This window comes from Gymnogyps californianus, chromosome 4 (assembly GCF_018139145.2).
Source record: "Gymnogyps californianus isolate 813 chromosome 4, ASM1813914v2, whole genome shotgun sequence".
Taxonomy (NCBI): Eukaryota; Metazoa; Chordata; class Aves; order Accipitriformes; family Cathartidae; genus Gymnogyps; species Gymnogyps californianus.
Window position 1 is genome coordinate 60471636 of NC_059474.1, and position 14024 is coordinate 60485659.

Below are 14024 nucleotides of genomic sequence, written 5' to 3' on the forward strand. Positions count from 1 at the left end.
ATTCAACTTCATATCAAAGGAACATTCTCCAGCGGGCTATATGAGGTTAATAAATGAGTATGAAGTGTTATCACATGTGCCACTTACCTCTAGATGGTTATAGATACATCAGCGAATGCTGCAGATGGTTACAGGCCACAGGTAGAAACAACTTGCTGGTCTGCTGGATTTTATGACTCCATGAGGAACGTATTAAAACATTTATTAGCTCTTTATATGCAGAATCTTATTGGCAAATGTAACTAACCGACCAGGATCTGAAGTTAAAATGTTTCAGGGAATGGGGTGAAATCTTCAGAGGGTGGCTTACTGTCACAGGAGCATCATTTGTTCAAGGGCTGGGATCCAAGTTGTGAATGAGAACCTCAAGGGGAAAACTGGAAGCATCTCAGTACAAATGACTGAGTGCCAGATGACCCTTGGATTTACCAAGGCCTAAATCCCACAATCTTTTTAAAAAAAACCAACCAAACAAAACAACTTTACCTGGTCCACAATGCAGTTGCTAACAATCTTTCCTGCCCATGACTTTAACTGTCTGGTCCCTTACTTTTTGACACTTCGTCAGCTCCAGCCAGGGCTAAATTAGTGAGTGCAGACCTCTTGCCTTTGTTCTGTAATTACCCTTGTTTAACTTTTTGAATTGGTTCCCCATCTCCCCCAACACTCCTTCCCTACTCCTTCAAATGCACGGGTAAAAGATAGGCTAGGGGTTTAAACCGGGGACAGCTTATGCTTTTTATTCTGCCTGGAACAATGGAGGAGCAGAGTGGGAGCCTCACAAATCAGTGGCATGGGGAGGTAGCACCTGAGAGGTTTTGAATCATATACTGTCCTGACTTCCTCCATTACCCACTGAATTGCATTGGCAGTGATAATTGCAGCTTCAGGAAAAATAACTGCTAAACAATGATAGCAGTAAAGCCCTACAGCCTCTCTCAATTAAATTAAGTGGAAATTTAGTCCTTGAGTACTACTTCTGAAACTGGCTGAGCAGAATAAGAGCAAGTGCCCTGGTGGGTTGGAGGATAGTGTAGGGCAGGAGAAAGACTGCTCGCTCTGCTCTGTGACCACCCTCCCTATGCCTCCATCCAAAGAGTCAGTGGCCACCTCTGCCCTATATCTAACGTTGGCATGAGAATAAAAGCGACAGATTGCAAGTTGAATCTACTCTAACAGAGGCCATGTAAGCTGGTGAATTTAGGGAAGGGCCACTGTCACCTCCGTAGCCGTCATTTCTCTTCTGGTTTTGCATCAGCAGCTTGTACTTCCACCATTATTCATCTGTCTCCGCCGCCACCTCTTGATCTTTGAAGGCTGTTTTGGTATTGTTAGTATGTCCTTTCCATCTCATTTATTTCTACCCTTTCTGCTTATCCCAGTACTTGCAGTTTTTATCAACACCATCTGCAAACATCTCGCATTTGTTAATGGGTCTTACAAACTTCAGTCTTGAAGTAGAACTTTTTGTCTCTGTACATTCCTGTGTGAAGGGGAACTGGAGTCATTTTCAGTAACAACAGAGATATCTTTATACTGATTTGATGTAAACTGCCCAAAATGAAAGAATGAAGCAAACAAGAAGTCTTTGTCATAATACTCAGTGAATCCAGGAGATTTTCTTCAAATGATATCTAAGAGCATTTACTTCAGCCTTCATAAAGGAAGGGGAACTCTGCCTTAATGAATATTGTTTGGGATAAAGATGGGATAAGAAGGACAGGTTTCTATGGAAGAGAACAGCCTGCAAATTGATATAGCCTTTTAACCTCTTTCTGCAGTGCTTAGAAACAATAACCCAAGTAAGTAGAAAGGTTTTTAGCCAATCTTTACATAATGTAGCTCTTGAAGTGCTGTCTCAAAGATTCTGGGCACAGATTTCTGTATCCAAATTGTTCACAGTGCTTAGAAAAAACTATCTAAAACTTTGGAAAGCAGGTAGACAGCACATGGCTGTGACCTAAGAAAACTCGGTGCATTTACCTTTGTCTACCATCCAAAGCTTGTCCACCGAATTGAATTTGTGCCGTTCTCCCCATAAAGTGACCAAGCTCTTCACAGTGCTTGGCTCTAGCCTGAAGTTTCCTTTCTCCCTTTCATCATCATTTCTTGGGCCAGTTCCCCATTGCTTTTGGTGTATTTTGAGCAGCACTTAACCCCAGCAATCTGTGACAGGCACTTTATCAGTGTAACAAAGCATCTCTGGTCTTGTGGGAAGCAGAAGTCATCATCTGTCTGGAAGCAGCCAAGACTTACTACAGGTTGTCATGCAGAGGCAGAGGCTGACAAGAGAGAACTTGTCAGCTTTACCTCGATAAGCCCATGAGTGTGAAAGACATGCCACATGCAATTTCCATTACAGAGATCACCAGGAATCCATGAGAAGCATGAATGAGTGGAAGGAGTCAGGCATGCAGAAAATTATTCAGACCAGAAACCTTGGGCAGTTCCAGGAGTGCCTGCTTTCCATAGGAATCAAGGGGATTCTCAAAATTGTCTTACAAGATCAAGAGAAGATCATCCATTACAAAGTACAGCAAGATAGCAAGATAACATTTTCAGATTAACCGTCCTATGTTTTTTCCCCTCAAGCAAAAAAGGTGATAAATTCTCTCACAGTAGGAAAGCCGTTTTAGTATCATCCAAAAATGTTTTAGTGCTTTTCTGCTTAGTCAGGACCATTTTCCTGGTTCACTTAAGAGCAGTGTACTACATCCTCCTTGTCTTTCCCTGACACTGGCAACTTCATCCGCAGGTACAAGCATCCTCTCCCCTTGTGCTGGAGGAGGGATATGAACTGTTGGAGGAGTTGGCTTTCAGAGGCTGAGAACCCCAGCTGTCCTTACAGCGAGAGATCAGAAACGAGGATCCTATTCTTTAGCAGCATCTCAAATTCTGTAGCTGCATGAGCCACTCACAGCAAAGGAATTGCCATGCATCACGCTGCTATGCAGGAAGATCCCATCCAGGAGCCGACTGCAACTCGGCAATGAAGAGGACTGGCCATCAGCTGGACACCTACCACTCCTTTTCCTCCCTCTGAAGCACAGCAATGAATAATGATCTACAGTAAATACTTGCACTGTGGCACCATTGCCAAGCAGTAGCAGATGTCACATCCTTGAATTTGGGGTTTATCAGATGAGAAGTCGTGATTTGAGGCTCATCTTCCTGAAGTTGGCTGTTTTGTGTCAGCTGGGGGAGAAGCAAGGAGCTGTGCAACTCAAACATGTGTTTGTCCTTGGTTTCCAGGCACCAACTTTGTTTTCAAAGCTGATTGCAGTTAAGGAAGGAAACAAGCTTTTGTTACTTGTGTTCACCCCTTCAGACAAAAAGGTTCTGCACCTGGAAGCTGGTAACAGCACAGCATATTTGTACAAGTTAAAAATACTGTTTCACTTAGGAAAAATAATGCCCTTTTTAAAACTGCCATTAGTTGAAAAAGTGATGTAATATGCATATAAGATCTTTCAGACCAATGTTACCCCTGGACAAAGTGTTTGTTCATCGATACAGTGCTAAAATAGCATCACTGCAAAAGTTCAGCAGCATAGTTTCAAGAATGAAAGTCAGATAATGGTCACTTTTGCAAGACAAGTAGAAGCAAAGCCTGCTTGTGTCAATCAGTATGAAAATGTAATTTAATTCAGTGCAACAGAAATCAATTTTTCTGCTAGGATCTAAGATATCAGAAATTAAGCTGAGTCTGTGATATTTAGTTATTCATACACCTTCACCTGGGAAAAGCACAGTTCATGTATTTGTTCTTTGTAATTCCTTTCTGTTCTGCTTTACTGCTTAGAAGAAGGAGGCTTACAAAGCTTCACAGTGGCAATAAAATCTTACTCCAATTCAGACTTTCTTTTGGCGACCAGGAGATGGAATCAATGCTCCATCAGATCCATCAGGCCATCTCATTAGTGTCACTAAAGCAAGCTGAACAAAAGGAAGAACACAAAACCAGAGATCCTTAAACCTTTCAAAAAAAAAAAAAACCCAAACAAACTTTTCTCATTAGTTGCCTTCCCTAGAGAAGTGGCAGCACATAAACTGCACAAGACCCTCATTCAAACAGTCTTCTGCTCTCCAAAAATATGTATCTGTCCAAGTCTTTTTCAGCATCATCTTGCAGTGCAGGGGCACCCAGGTCCCCAAGTTTGGGCTAGGAGCTCTCACAAAGCAACCCAAGTCTCTCTACTGCAAACAAACTAAGGGTCCTGTGCCTTCGTGTTGCCCTGCCCCATGCATTCACCAGCTGCATTTTCTGGGCTCTCACACCACACAAGGCCCTGCAAGGAGCATTAAGTTACCAACACCAGAACAAGTCTTAGTACCTGTAGCATGGGCAGACCCCCTGCCCCAAGGGGTGCTCAGCCAGTCTGACCAGTCACTAGTGCACAGGGCACTTGCCTTGGAGGTAGGAGGCCAGCAGCAGGGTGCTGGAAGAACAGGGCTGCTCCGTTGAGGAGGACAAACCAGGACACACAAGTTACCATGCCACAACACCTTCACCAGTGTGGGGCACACTGCCCAGCAGCATAAGCAGAGCAGGGTTGGTGGCAATAACAAATCCCAGCAACAGCTCAGTGACCATCAGACAAACATGCAAGGATGAAGCAAGTGCCAGGGCAAGCTAGGAAATCTGGCAAGCAAGTGGGGTGGAGGCTGGAGGCACCAGGAGAAGTTGATGAGCATAATTAGAGTCTATTAACACCCTCATGCCCTGCCAGCTGGCTCTCCTTCTCAGGGTGGTTTCAGTCAAGGATTTTACCACTGGTCCATGAGCCACAGTAGACACTTTGGTTTCCAAAATTCAGACTGCATTTCCTCAGTTAAAAGAGTTATTACTTGTAATAAATATTTTCATCAGGCTTCTGTCTCTCTTGCCTCCTGACTTGTTTCTTGCCCTCACCTTTCGTGAACAGTAAGCAGCCAGCCCCCAGCAGCCTACACGCGCTCCTCCCCAGCACGCAGCAAGGTCTGCCTGATGGCAACCATGGAGTCCTGTGCCCGGCCCAGAGCTGTAGCCCTGATGGCCGTGAACCGCGGTGGGAAAACCTCTGCCATAGCACTGAGTTCAGGGGATGGGGCAGTCCTGTGGGGTGCAAAGCATCCCATGTCTCTGTCGAGGTCCATCAGCATCTGCTTGCTAAATGGGTCTTGGCTAAACGAGGCTTGGCTCTCGGGCCCCACTGAGCCCCCACACTGCTGCAAAAATGCAAAAACCCCACTGTTTCTTGCTCTGAAAATAGACCTGTACCTATTTTGATTGCTGCCTGAGTGAAGGACATTTTAACTGTGCCCATATTTGCAGGGCATTTCACCAGCTGTGCTTCCCCTGCACCGATTCTGCTTCCCTGGGGTGGCAAAGGACACCTCTGTGGCGTGGAGAAAGTCACTTGGGTTTTCCATCTCGCTCCAGATTAAAGGTTATTGTATTTGGGGCGGGGATATTTTGGAGATGCTTCCTTGCTGGCCATTTCCCTCATAACAGTTTTATTCATAAATGTGTGTATTGACAGACACCCAGCTGTGTGTGCTGGGGGATTATCACATATCCCCCAGAGCCAGCACAGCCCTTTGCATGCTGCCTGCGTCTGGCAGGGCTGCAGCTGGGTCCCTGCCAGTGGAGTAAGAGAAGTCTGGTTTGTCTCTGTACGTAAAACAAGGTGGCAAGCTGCTGGGCCACTGGGCAGGCATTTGTTTATGCAAGTGCTAAGATAGGTTGAGTCCTTCCACCCTTTCCACGGGTCCCAAATTGTCTTCATGCATTTACTGGCTGCTCTCGTCACTCTGCTGCTGCTCATCGGTCCCACCTGTTTGCCAGCGCTATTTATACCACGGCTCTAGGGTTTCAGAGGGGTTGGAAACTGAGTGCCACAGTGCCGGAGATGCTTACAGAGCCCCAGAAAGGAGGGTTAGGGGGGCAGTCGGAGTCAGCGAGTGCCCGGTGAACGCATCCAAAGCAGCCCCCAAGCTCCCAAACCTCGCTGGGGAGACGCCCGTGAGCCAAGCCCCGGGGCAGAGCGAGGGCTGGGCGCTGGGGCTGCCAGGACAGCAGGAAGAAAAGGGAGGTTTTGTCAGCGCCGCACAGAGCGCGGTTTCATCCCCGCCGACCCCAGCGGACAAAGAACAAAAGGCAGCGGATGCCAAGGAGTAGGTTGTAGCTGCCCATGGAGCCTTCCCATTACGGCTGGCACGGCTGAGTAACGCTCGAAAAACCCAAGAGGCAAACAGTGAGAGGGGCTGTTTATCTTTTTATTATAAATTTAGTATGAATGACCAATGGAAAAGTCACAATGGAGTACCAAGAACGTTTTATCAAAATTTTAGCAGCATTTAAACAGTAATAGATCCCAACCTCCTCCAGGCACCCCTTGCCCTTTGCCTCCCACCCACAAAACAGTAACCTTCACCCAAATGTGCTTTCCAAAGCTGTGCAGAGGATGTAGCTAGCCATTTCCCCCTGAGCTGCCGTGAAAAAATCTCATCCCAAATGCTGGTTACCACGCAACCTCCATCCACGCAGGGCCAGGCTCCCGTCCCCTCCTCATGGTTGGCAGCACGGCGGGAGGCTGGCGGGCTGCGGCGTGGGATGGGACGTGCCGGGGGGGACCCAGCATCTGCTCGCATCCTCACCATGCTCCTCACGCCAGCCCCTGCGTGGGTCAGCACTCCCATGGGCGCCCATACCTTCAACCACAAAACCAGGGCTAAGCCCGTTTCCTACCCGCTGCTGCCCTTCGCTTCTGTACGTGGGGGTGCCACGCACCCCGCAGTCCCGCTCCTGTAGCTGAGAGTGTGTGGTTGTGGCTGGATGGAGAGAAAAACAGGAGACTGACGGTCCGCTCTCCCACTGGAATTGACAGCAGGGCAACCGGGAGCTGAGACTTGAAGGGGAAAGGTAGGAGGTGAGCAGTGAGATACTTCAAATTCAACCCACAAAATGAAGTTGGTCTACTACCAGTTAACATAGAGAACCGTGGTCTGCCTACTAAGTAACAAGAACTAACTTTTTTGTGTGCTTTTTTTTTTTTTAAAGTTACATTAAGATATGAACAGTACTATCCCAGCCTTGCTGGTGGGAGCCTGGTGAAAACAACGTTGAAATAGAGGTGGGAAAACACAACACACACCCACACATGTAGACAACAGCATAATATCGGCAAGCTATTCCCCTGCTTCTTTGGTACTTCCTAAACTTTCTTATCCAAAATATATAAGGGAAATGCACCATTTAAAAGTTACTGTTTGTAAGTATTTACACAGCCATAACCATCACGCTATGATACACAAAGATCAATATGATATGAACAAAGTTATTTTATGAAAAGCACTTCTGCACATTTTATTTTGTTCCAGTATCTTAATAGCTTTAAAAAAATTCATGTGTTATGCAGTCCTGTACCTCGCTTCTTATATCAAATGGACAAGAAACATTTCCTAATCCATACTCTTCTTCAAAAGATTAAAAAATTGCCACCAAAATGATACACTATGTACAAATTTTACTAAATATTAAATTCTAGGCAATTATTTTCACCCCACTGATAATATAACTTAGGTATTGTTACCTACTATATGCATATATATTTCTTTAATATATAAGAAATGGCACCACATCACCATGTCACCAGTATGACAACATTGTTATGTACAGTAGATAAGAAGTTAGATATGGAAGATGGATCCTCTCCGACTGGTTCTTTCATGGGAATGCTTCTCCCCTCGGTAGTAGCTTGGCCGTTTCCCCTTTTCCCAGCGGAGGAGGCTCTTCAGACGTAAGGCAGGATCCCGTACAGCAGCAGCGCCATCACCCCGGCGCTGAACAAGCCGGCCACCGGCACAGTCACAAACCACGCCAGGAAGATGTTGCGGAAAAGGCGCCAGTCGACGGCTTTCTTGGAGCGGATCCAGCCGACGGCCACCACGGAGCCGACCTTGGGAGCGCAGGGAAGAGAGAGGGAGACAAGATATGAGGGGTAGGTCCAAGCGCCCGTAACATGCCCACGGCCACACCAATGCCAGTCAGCTGATACCAAGCGATGCTCTGAGATAAAGGAGCCCCTGATCTTGACGATGGCTGTGTTCTGGTGGGGTGGCAGGAGGGCGATGCTTCCAGAGTGCTTTAACCTTTATTTTTCAATGATCTCCTGTTTTTCATGGGTCTCGGGGTCAGCCAAAGGAGAATAAATACATTTGTGGGTTTTTCTCTGCCCTGCTAGCTTCCGGATCAGCCATGAGTGCAACCAAGGCAGCCCTCCACCCACCCAACGCCTGACTTAGTCTGTAGGGGAGAGGGCAAGCGTCCACTGAGTCTGGCCAGACTGCGGTCTAAATCATGAAAACACCAGGAAAGTTGTTTTTAAGGCTCTGCCGGAGAGTGTGGCATGGGGCAGGTCGGGACAGCTAGTATGGTTCCCACCACACCTGCCTGTCCTCTTGCTGGTTTGGGATGTCCTGCCTGTTCACCCAGCAGCTACTGAACCTCTGCAGCTTATAGCCTGGCACACGGAGCTGACTCCAAACAGCACCTATATATTTCAGTGCTGCGGGCTATAAACAGGACACTAACGCCAGTGTAAGCAGCTGAGCCCACCCTGTAACAGCGATGGTAGCTTGGCAGGGGGCAGACAGACAGCACAAGGTTAGACCCAGTACAGCTGCCCTACATCAAACTCATCAGTCCAAGCCCTCTGAGGAAAACCAGCCCTTCTAGACCAGCCAGCCAAGCAAAGCATCCAGAGCTAAAATCCTCCTTGCGGACAAAGACATCAGCCTGATGCTATGGGGCATGCAAACTGCACGGACATCAAGAGGTCTGGCTTCAGGTGGGGAATGGATAAACCACCAAAATATCCTTCGAAGGCACTGCTACCAGGGCAGCTAGGTAGGTCAGTGTTTTTGAAGACAAAACACACTGTGGCATGGGCAAAGCTACAACCTTTTCTTCCTTCAAATGTATTTTCAGTTAATAAGCTCGGGTATAAACCCAGAATATTATTTTTTAAGAAAGAACTGGATTGAGAAAAACATTTCCGGTGAAAAATGATGCAAAAACTTCAGAAACGCTGTGTTTTCTTTCTGCCCTGGAAGTGGCGCCCTCCATGCTGTTAACAAAAACGTGTAAATCAGTGCAAGTCTATTCAAAGCACATGGTAAAGCAGCAAGAAATGTGGAAGGAATATCCTGTTTTGAAGGAAAGGAAACTCCAAGACACAGCTGGGCTGGTGTTCCCTGAAAAGCCATCCCTGCCTCCTCTTCCCTGCTTGTTTTCTTAATGGGAGTATCAGTCCCTGCCTATAGATTAGAAGATGGGCTGCTCCCCACGTGCAGAGCCAGGAAAATGATAAATGCTGGGAGGACAGGGAAGCAGGGAGAGATAGGACAGGGATATCGAATCTGCATCTTTTGTTAATACCTATTTAACTTCTAACTACTGCTTAACATTCCTTTTTGGAGAAAAGAGTTATTTGTGGAAGACCCTGACAAGAGTCAGGAAATAAGACACTCAAAAGTGCCTATCACGGAACAAGGGAAAACTAAACTTGATATTCTAGGACTGAAAAGGCCTCAGTCTAAAGCTTGATCCAATAAGGAAATCTGTTAGATAATATTTAATCTGAATACCCCTTGAGTGGACAATATGCTATTCTGTATTTAGGAGGTGTAAGTGTATTTAGGAGGTGTTAGTCTATTTAGGAGGTGCCCGGCTAAGAGAAACCCCACACTTCTGACTATATCAAAGCGTTAACCCGAAGAAACAGCGTCTGGTTTTTCAGCAGCTCAGCTGCTAGGCTCTGCTTTACATTTTGCACATCCTTAGCATCCATCTGTCATGCTTGCAACAAGAAGCACTGCTTATTGAGCGAGCCTGCAGTCTACGTACGACAATCTCTGAGTCCTTCCTGAAATTTAAAAGGTATCAGCAATGATGGCATTGGTAATCTGTCTTCAACATTATTAAAGTTTAGTTTATTAATAGTGATTTTGATGGACTAGAGGTTAGGAGAGTAGCTAAAACTTGGGTGTAGGGACACTACACCGGCTGCAGAATTTCAGATGATATCTACTTTGAGATTGGTTTGAAACCAGTGCAGTTTGCCTTCAGTATGCTCTGCTTAAAGCGTTACAGAAATGCTTTTGGCTCTCTTGTTCCTGTGCAATGGCATATCATAGTAACACACAGAACATGATAATTCCATCATAGCAACACAGAGAATATTTTTCAAAACCCCCAAATCATAACAGCAAAATGGAGCTGACAGTATGACCTCAGCAAAGTCACTTTTGCACAGAAAAAGCATTTAACTCCTGCACTCTAATTTTATCCGTATGTGAACACGTTCAATCTGTTACAGCTGAGAAATGCCTGTTTATTTCTACATCTCCTACCTTAGAATAAATAACGGGCACTATGTGTAAGATTCAATATGATCATTTGCCTACCTGGGCAGCAGAAAGGCAAGGTATGCATTCACACCACACCGGCTTTTCAGTGCTAAATCCCAAGGGAGGTTGAATGGGTGCAGGCAGAGCAATGTGGCTACCATGTTCAGACTCACAAATTCCTTTGGAGGCTCAAAAGGTTAGGTCTTTCCCTCAGGCCCTCTTGACTTGGAGACTTTCAGAGGGACTTTCCTCTCTCCTTTGACTCGTGCCAAGGACGAAGGTGCAGTTCAGGCTCTCAGCAGGCACCGAGCGTGGAAAAGCTGCTGAGCTGTAGATTTAGGACAGGCATATTGGGCGGTGGCTACCTCATGTAGACCAAAGCTTCTGATTTAGGACCGAATGCAACTCTTGATCTGAGAGGCTTGATGAATCTTTCTCAGAAGCTAGTGCTTTTCTTCCTTCTACCAATCTCCAGTTTGCCACCACATCTGCTCCAAGACCTGAAAACTGCTGCTCAGAGCTTTCCTTCATACTTGGTCTCCATTTTTTATTATAGTCTATTGTTTCACCTCAAAAAGGTCTCCCTCCACCTAAGGTGTTTCACGCTGCTCCTTCTTTGCCATCGGTTTATCTAGTTGCTGCACGTTCAGTTGACTGACACCCCTTCGGTAGGGCTCCCACTTTAGCAAATGCTATTTTGCTGTGGAGCAAATGTTGGGGAAAAGAATAATTCCCACTCCCTGATGCTAGAGGCCTAGGACTAGGCTCACCTCGAACTCGTTTTCTTTTTGATTTCTAGGGCGAAATAATTTTTCTGCTGATTTTTAAGAAGGCATTTCTGTCTCAATGGCTGACAGCACTTTCAGAGAGACATTTTCCCATGGAGTAAATGATATATAATAGTTCTTTTATTCCTTCATCGGGCCCTTGAAGAAAACAAGGAATACATCTGTTACAAGTGTTTGCTTTATCTTGTGTTGCTCACTTAGGATCTTTCAACTCAGGATCTCATTTTGCTGAAACACAGAGTCAGTTATAATAATGTGACATCCTGGAACAGTCTAATCCTATTGCGAAGTGGATCTTCCCATTAAGAATGATCCATCTAATAAGATACAGCAAACTACAGGGAGCAGACACAGACTAACCACATTAACTGCTTTTATGGAAGTATTTTTTAAAAAGAATTATTTTGCTCTGCAGTTAGAAAAGACCAAGCTCTTAACTGCACTGAGTCAATGAATACCTCCTAATGCCGCCCTCTCATTAGCTTATGGCTTCCAAGACATTTTCTTTTTAAATTCAGTCTATTTGTCTGCACCAAAGTGTATTTTCTCTTTTACGACGGTTGGCTAGAAGTGCTTCAAGCATGCAACTGGGATGATCAAGCTGTATTATTCTCCCTGGCAAATTCTTCATCACGCATTTGATATACCAGTCAGCTTAAAGGGAGGTGGTTTCAGGCTAGCATTTTTAGAAGTGGATCATGTTGTTATTATTTTTCCCCTCCCTGCTTGATTCAGAGGAACCAGAGTTCGGCCAACGCCAGGAAATCTGAACAGCCTTTCAGAGTAGCTCAGTCTTGGCTGCTTCTCAAAGAGCTCTACAGCAGAAGAAAGAAATGATTTTGCAATAGAGGAAGGCTTTCTGAAGAAATGGTTTTCACTAGAAAAAGGCCGATTGAACCAACTTGGGGCGTTTTGCAGGATGTGTGGATTTCATTGACTCTTTCACTGGAAACTAGGTCAATGTCACAGGCAAGGATGCCCAGCTTCTTGCCAGTCTGCCTGCCATGCCGTGGAGCAGTTAGCCCCGAAAAACCTGCCTGCCGCAGCCCCAGCCAGAGCTGGAAGGGCTCCAAGGTCCCCAGGGTGCAGTAGTGAATCCTACAGGATCTGGCTCTTGTAGGGCTTGGTGGTACGTCCCAAAGCAGAGGGGCTTTGCCACTCCAGGGTCTCTGATTTTGGAGGGGCTTCCCCACGCCCCGCCAGAGAGCGAGGGATACAGACAGCTCTGCGTGTCCAAGAGCTGGGGAGTCCATGGGGAAGCAAAGGAAAGAAAGACGGGATATTTGACTCAGGAATTTCCTGGGGAACAAAATTCCAAATTCCCATTATGTTCTTCCAGCAATGTAAATGTCCACATGCTCCTTGTTGCCTACAAGCAACATAAATGTCTTCTCACACAGTGTATCATATGACACAATTAAATTCTGCTCATTACCCAGCCTATATCTATACTTCAAACTGGTCTTTTTTTTTTTTTAAAAAGAGCCAACAACCTTGTTCAAAGAACTAATTACAAGGGCCGGATTCTGCATTATAATGCACAAAAGTGAGGACAAGTTGGTTTAAAAGAAGAGAGACATTAAAATATTAGCTTAATGATGTAGTGGTGTTTTTCATACAGGTGGCTCTAAGATACATGTAACTGAGATCACACAAACTATGAGTCTACATTATTTTAATATGTCTATATTAGTTCAATATGATCACGTAAGGGTGAAAGACATTCCAGACTTTTGTGCAATTACTTATAACGCTGACTTTGCTTAGCCGTACCAGCTTTAAAAGCGGTCCTCGTTATTTTGCGATTGCTGTCTGCACGACGCATCGCACAGTGAAGGCAATCTGCAACAATCGGTATCTCTGGTATCTTGTTATGGTTTGTCCTAGTGATGTGATTTACTGATGTGATCACTGCAAACTCCAATACCTTGCAATGGGTGGAGCTTATTGGAATACCCACATTTGAGGCTACAAGTACCGTTAGCGCACACATTACTTCAATGCAAAATCCACTGTGAAGAAATAAAAAAAAAAAGACAGATGGAAAACCTGTAGTAAAAGAGTTATATGCAGGAAATCCCATGCCATGCACTTATCAAGAAAGTGAAGTATAAATGGTGAATGGTGCGCAGCCTCTGAACAAGGGAGAAATGCTACCCAACCAGGTTCAAATGGCACTGTTGGAGGAAACCACGTTCTTCCTTGTAATTGTTTGCTTTAAAATTGAGGTCACGTTTTTGTAAGTGCTGTTTTTCTTTAACCGCCGCTATGGAGTTCACACAGTGCCCAACTGCAGTGACTTTACTGTGACAACTCCAATGCATTTTTTGGAAGCCTGATTATTTTCCAATGTTGCTGGCACGACTGAGACGCGCTGACGCGCCTCTGCCTAACCGTCCTCTGTGAGCGGCTGTTTTCCCCTCGCCATGCCATTATTCGCTGGCTCGAGTGGCACAATTTTAAGATGAATAGTCCAGACTGCCTTGACTGCAGTCACTGGGCAAAGGCATACCTTGCAGTGTGTAGTACTGACAGGAAGTCCAACATTGGAAGCTACCACAACTGTGAACGCCGAAGCCAACTCAATAGTGAATCCACTGCAGGAAGCATAAGAAAACACTTCACAATCACTCTTTGCATCAGCTTGGACTGATACCATGCAGCGTGCCAAAGTCTTACCCGTTTCTTCTTTCGACTGTTTTATCTTCAACTGATTTTTGTCATAGGAATAAGTTAAGAGAACAAGGAAGGGCTGAATAATGGAAACGGCACAGGCTAGTCACCTGTAGTAACCCGGCTGCACAGCTCATTGCGTCAGGGACATTTACTACTCTATGCTGCGGT

General features: G+C 45.5%; 1 protein-coding gene across 2 annotated transcripts in view; it reads right to left on the reverse strand.

Annotated features, from left to right (window-relative positions):
• Positions 1-6250: 6250 nt before the first annotated feature.
• Positions 6251-14024, reverse strand: part of SLC20A2 (solute carrier family 20 member 2) — a 33522-nt gene continuing 25748 nt past the window's right edge. Inside the window, exons 9-10 of one of the 2 annotated variants that reach the window (XM_050896395.1) lie at positions 13693-13777; positions 6251-7940 (exon numbers count right to left, since the gene is read on the reverse strand). In XM_050896395.1, the coding sequence (XP_050752352.1) occupies positions 7776-7940; positions 13693-13777 (250 nt within the window). In that variant the 3' untranslated portion in view covers positions 6251-7775. The remainder of the gene's footprint in view (positions 7941-13692; positions 13778-14024) is intronic. The other variant, XM_050896396.1, reaches the window with a different exon arrangement.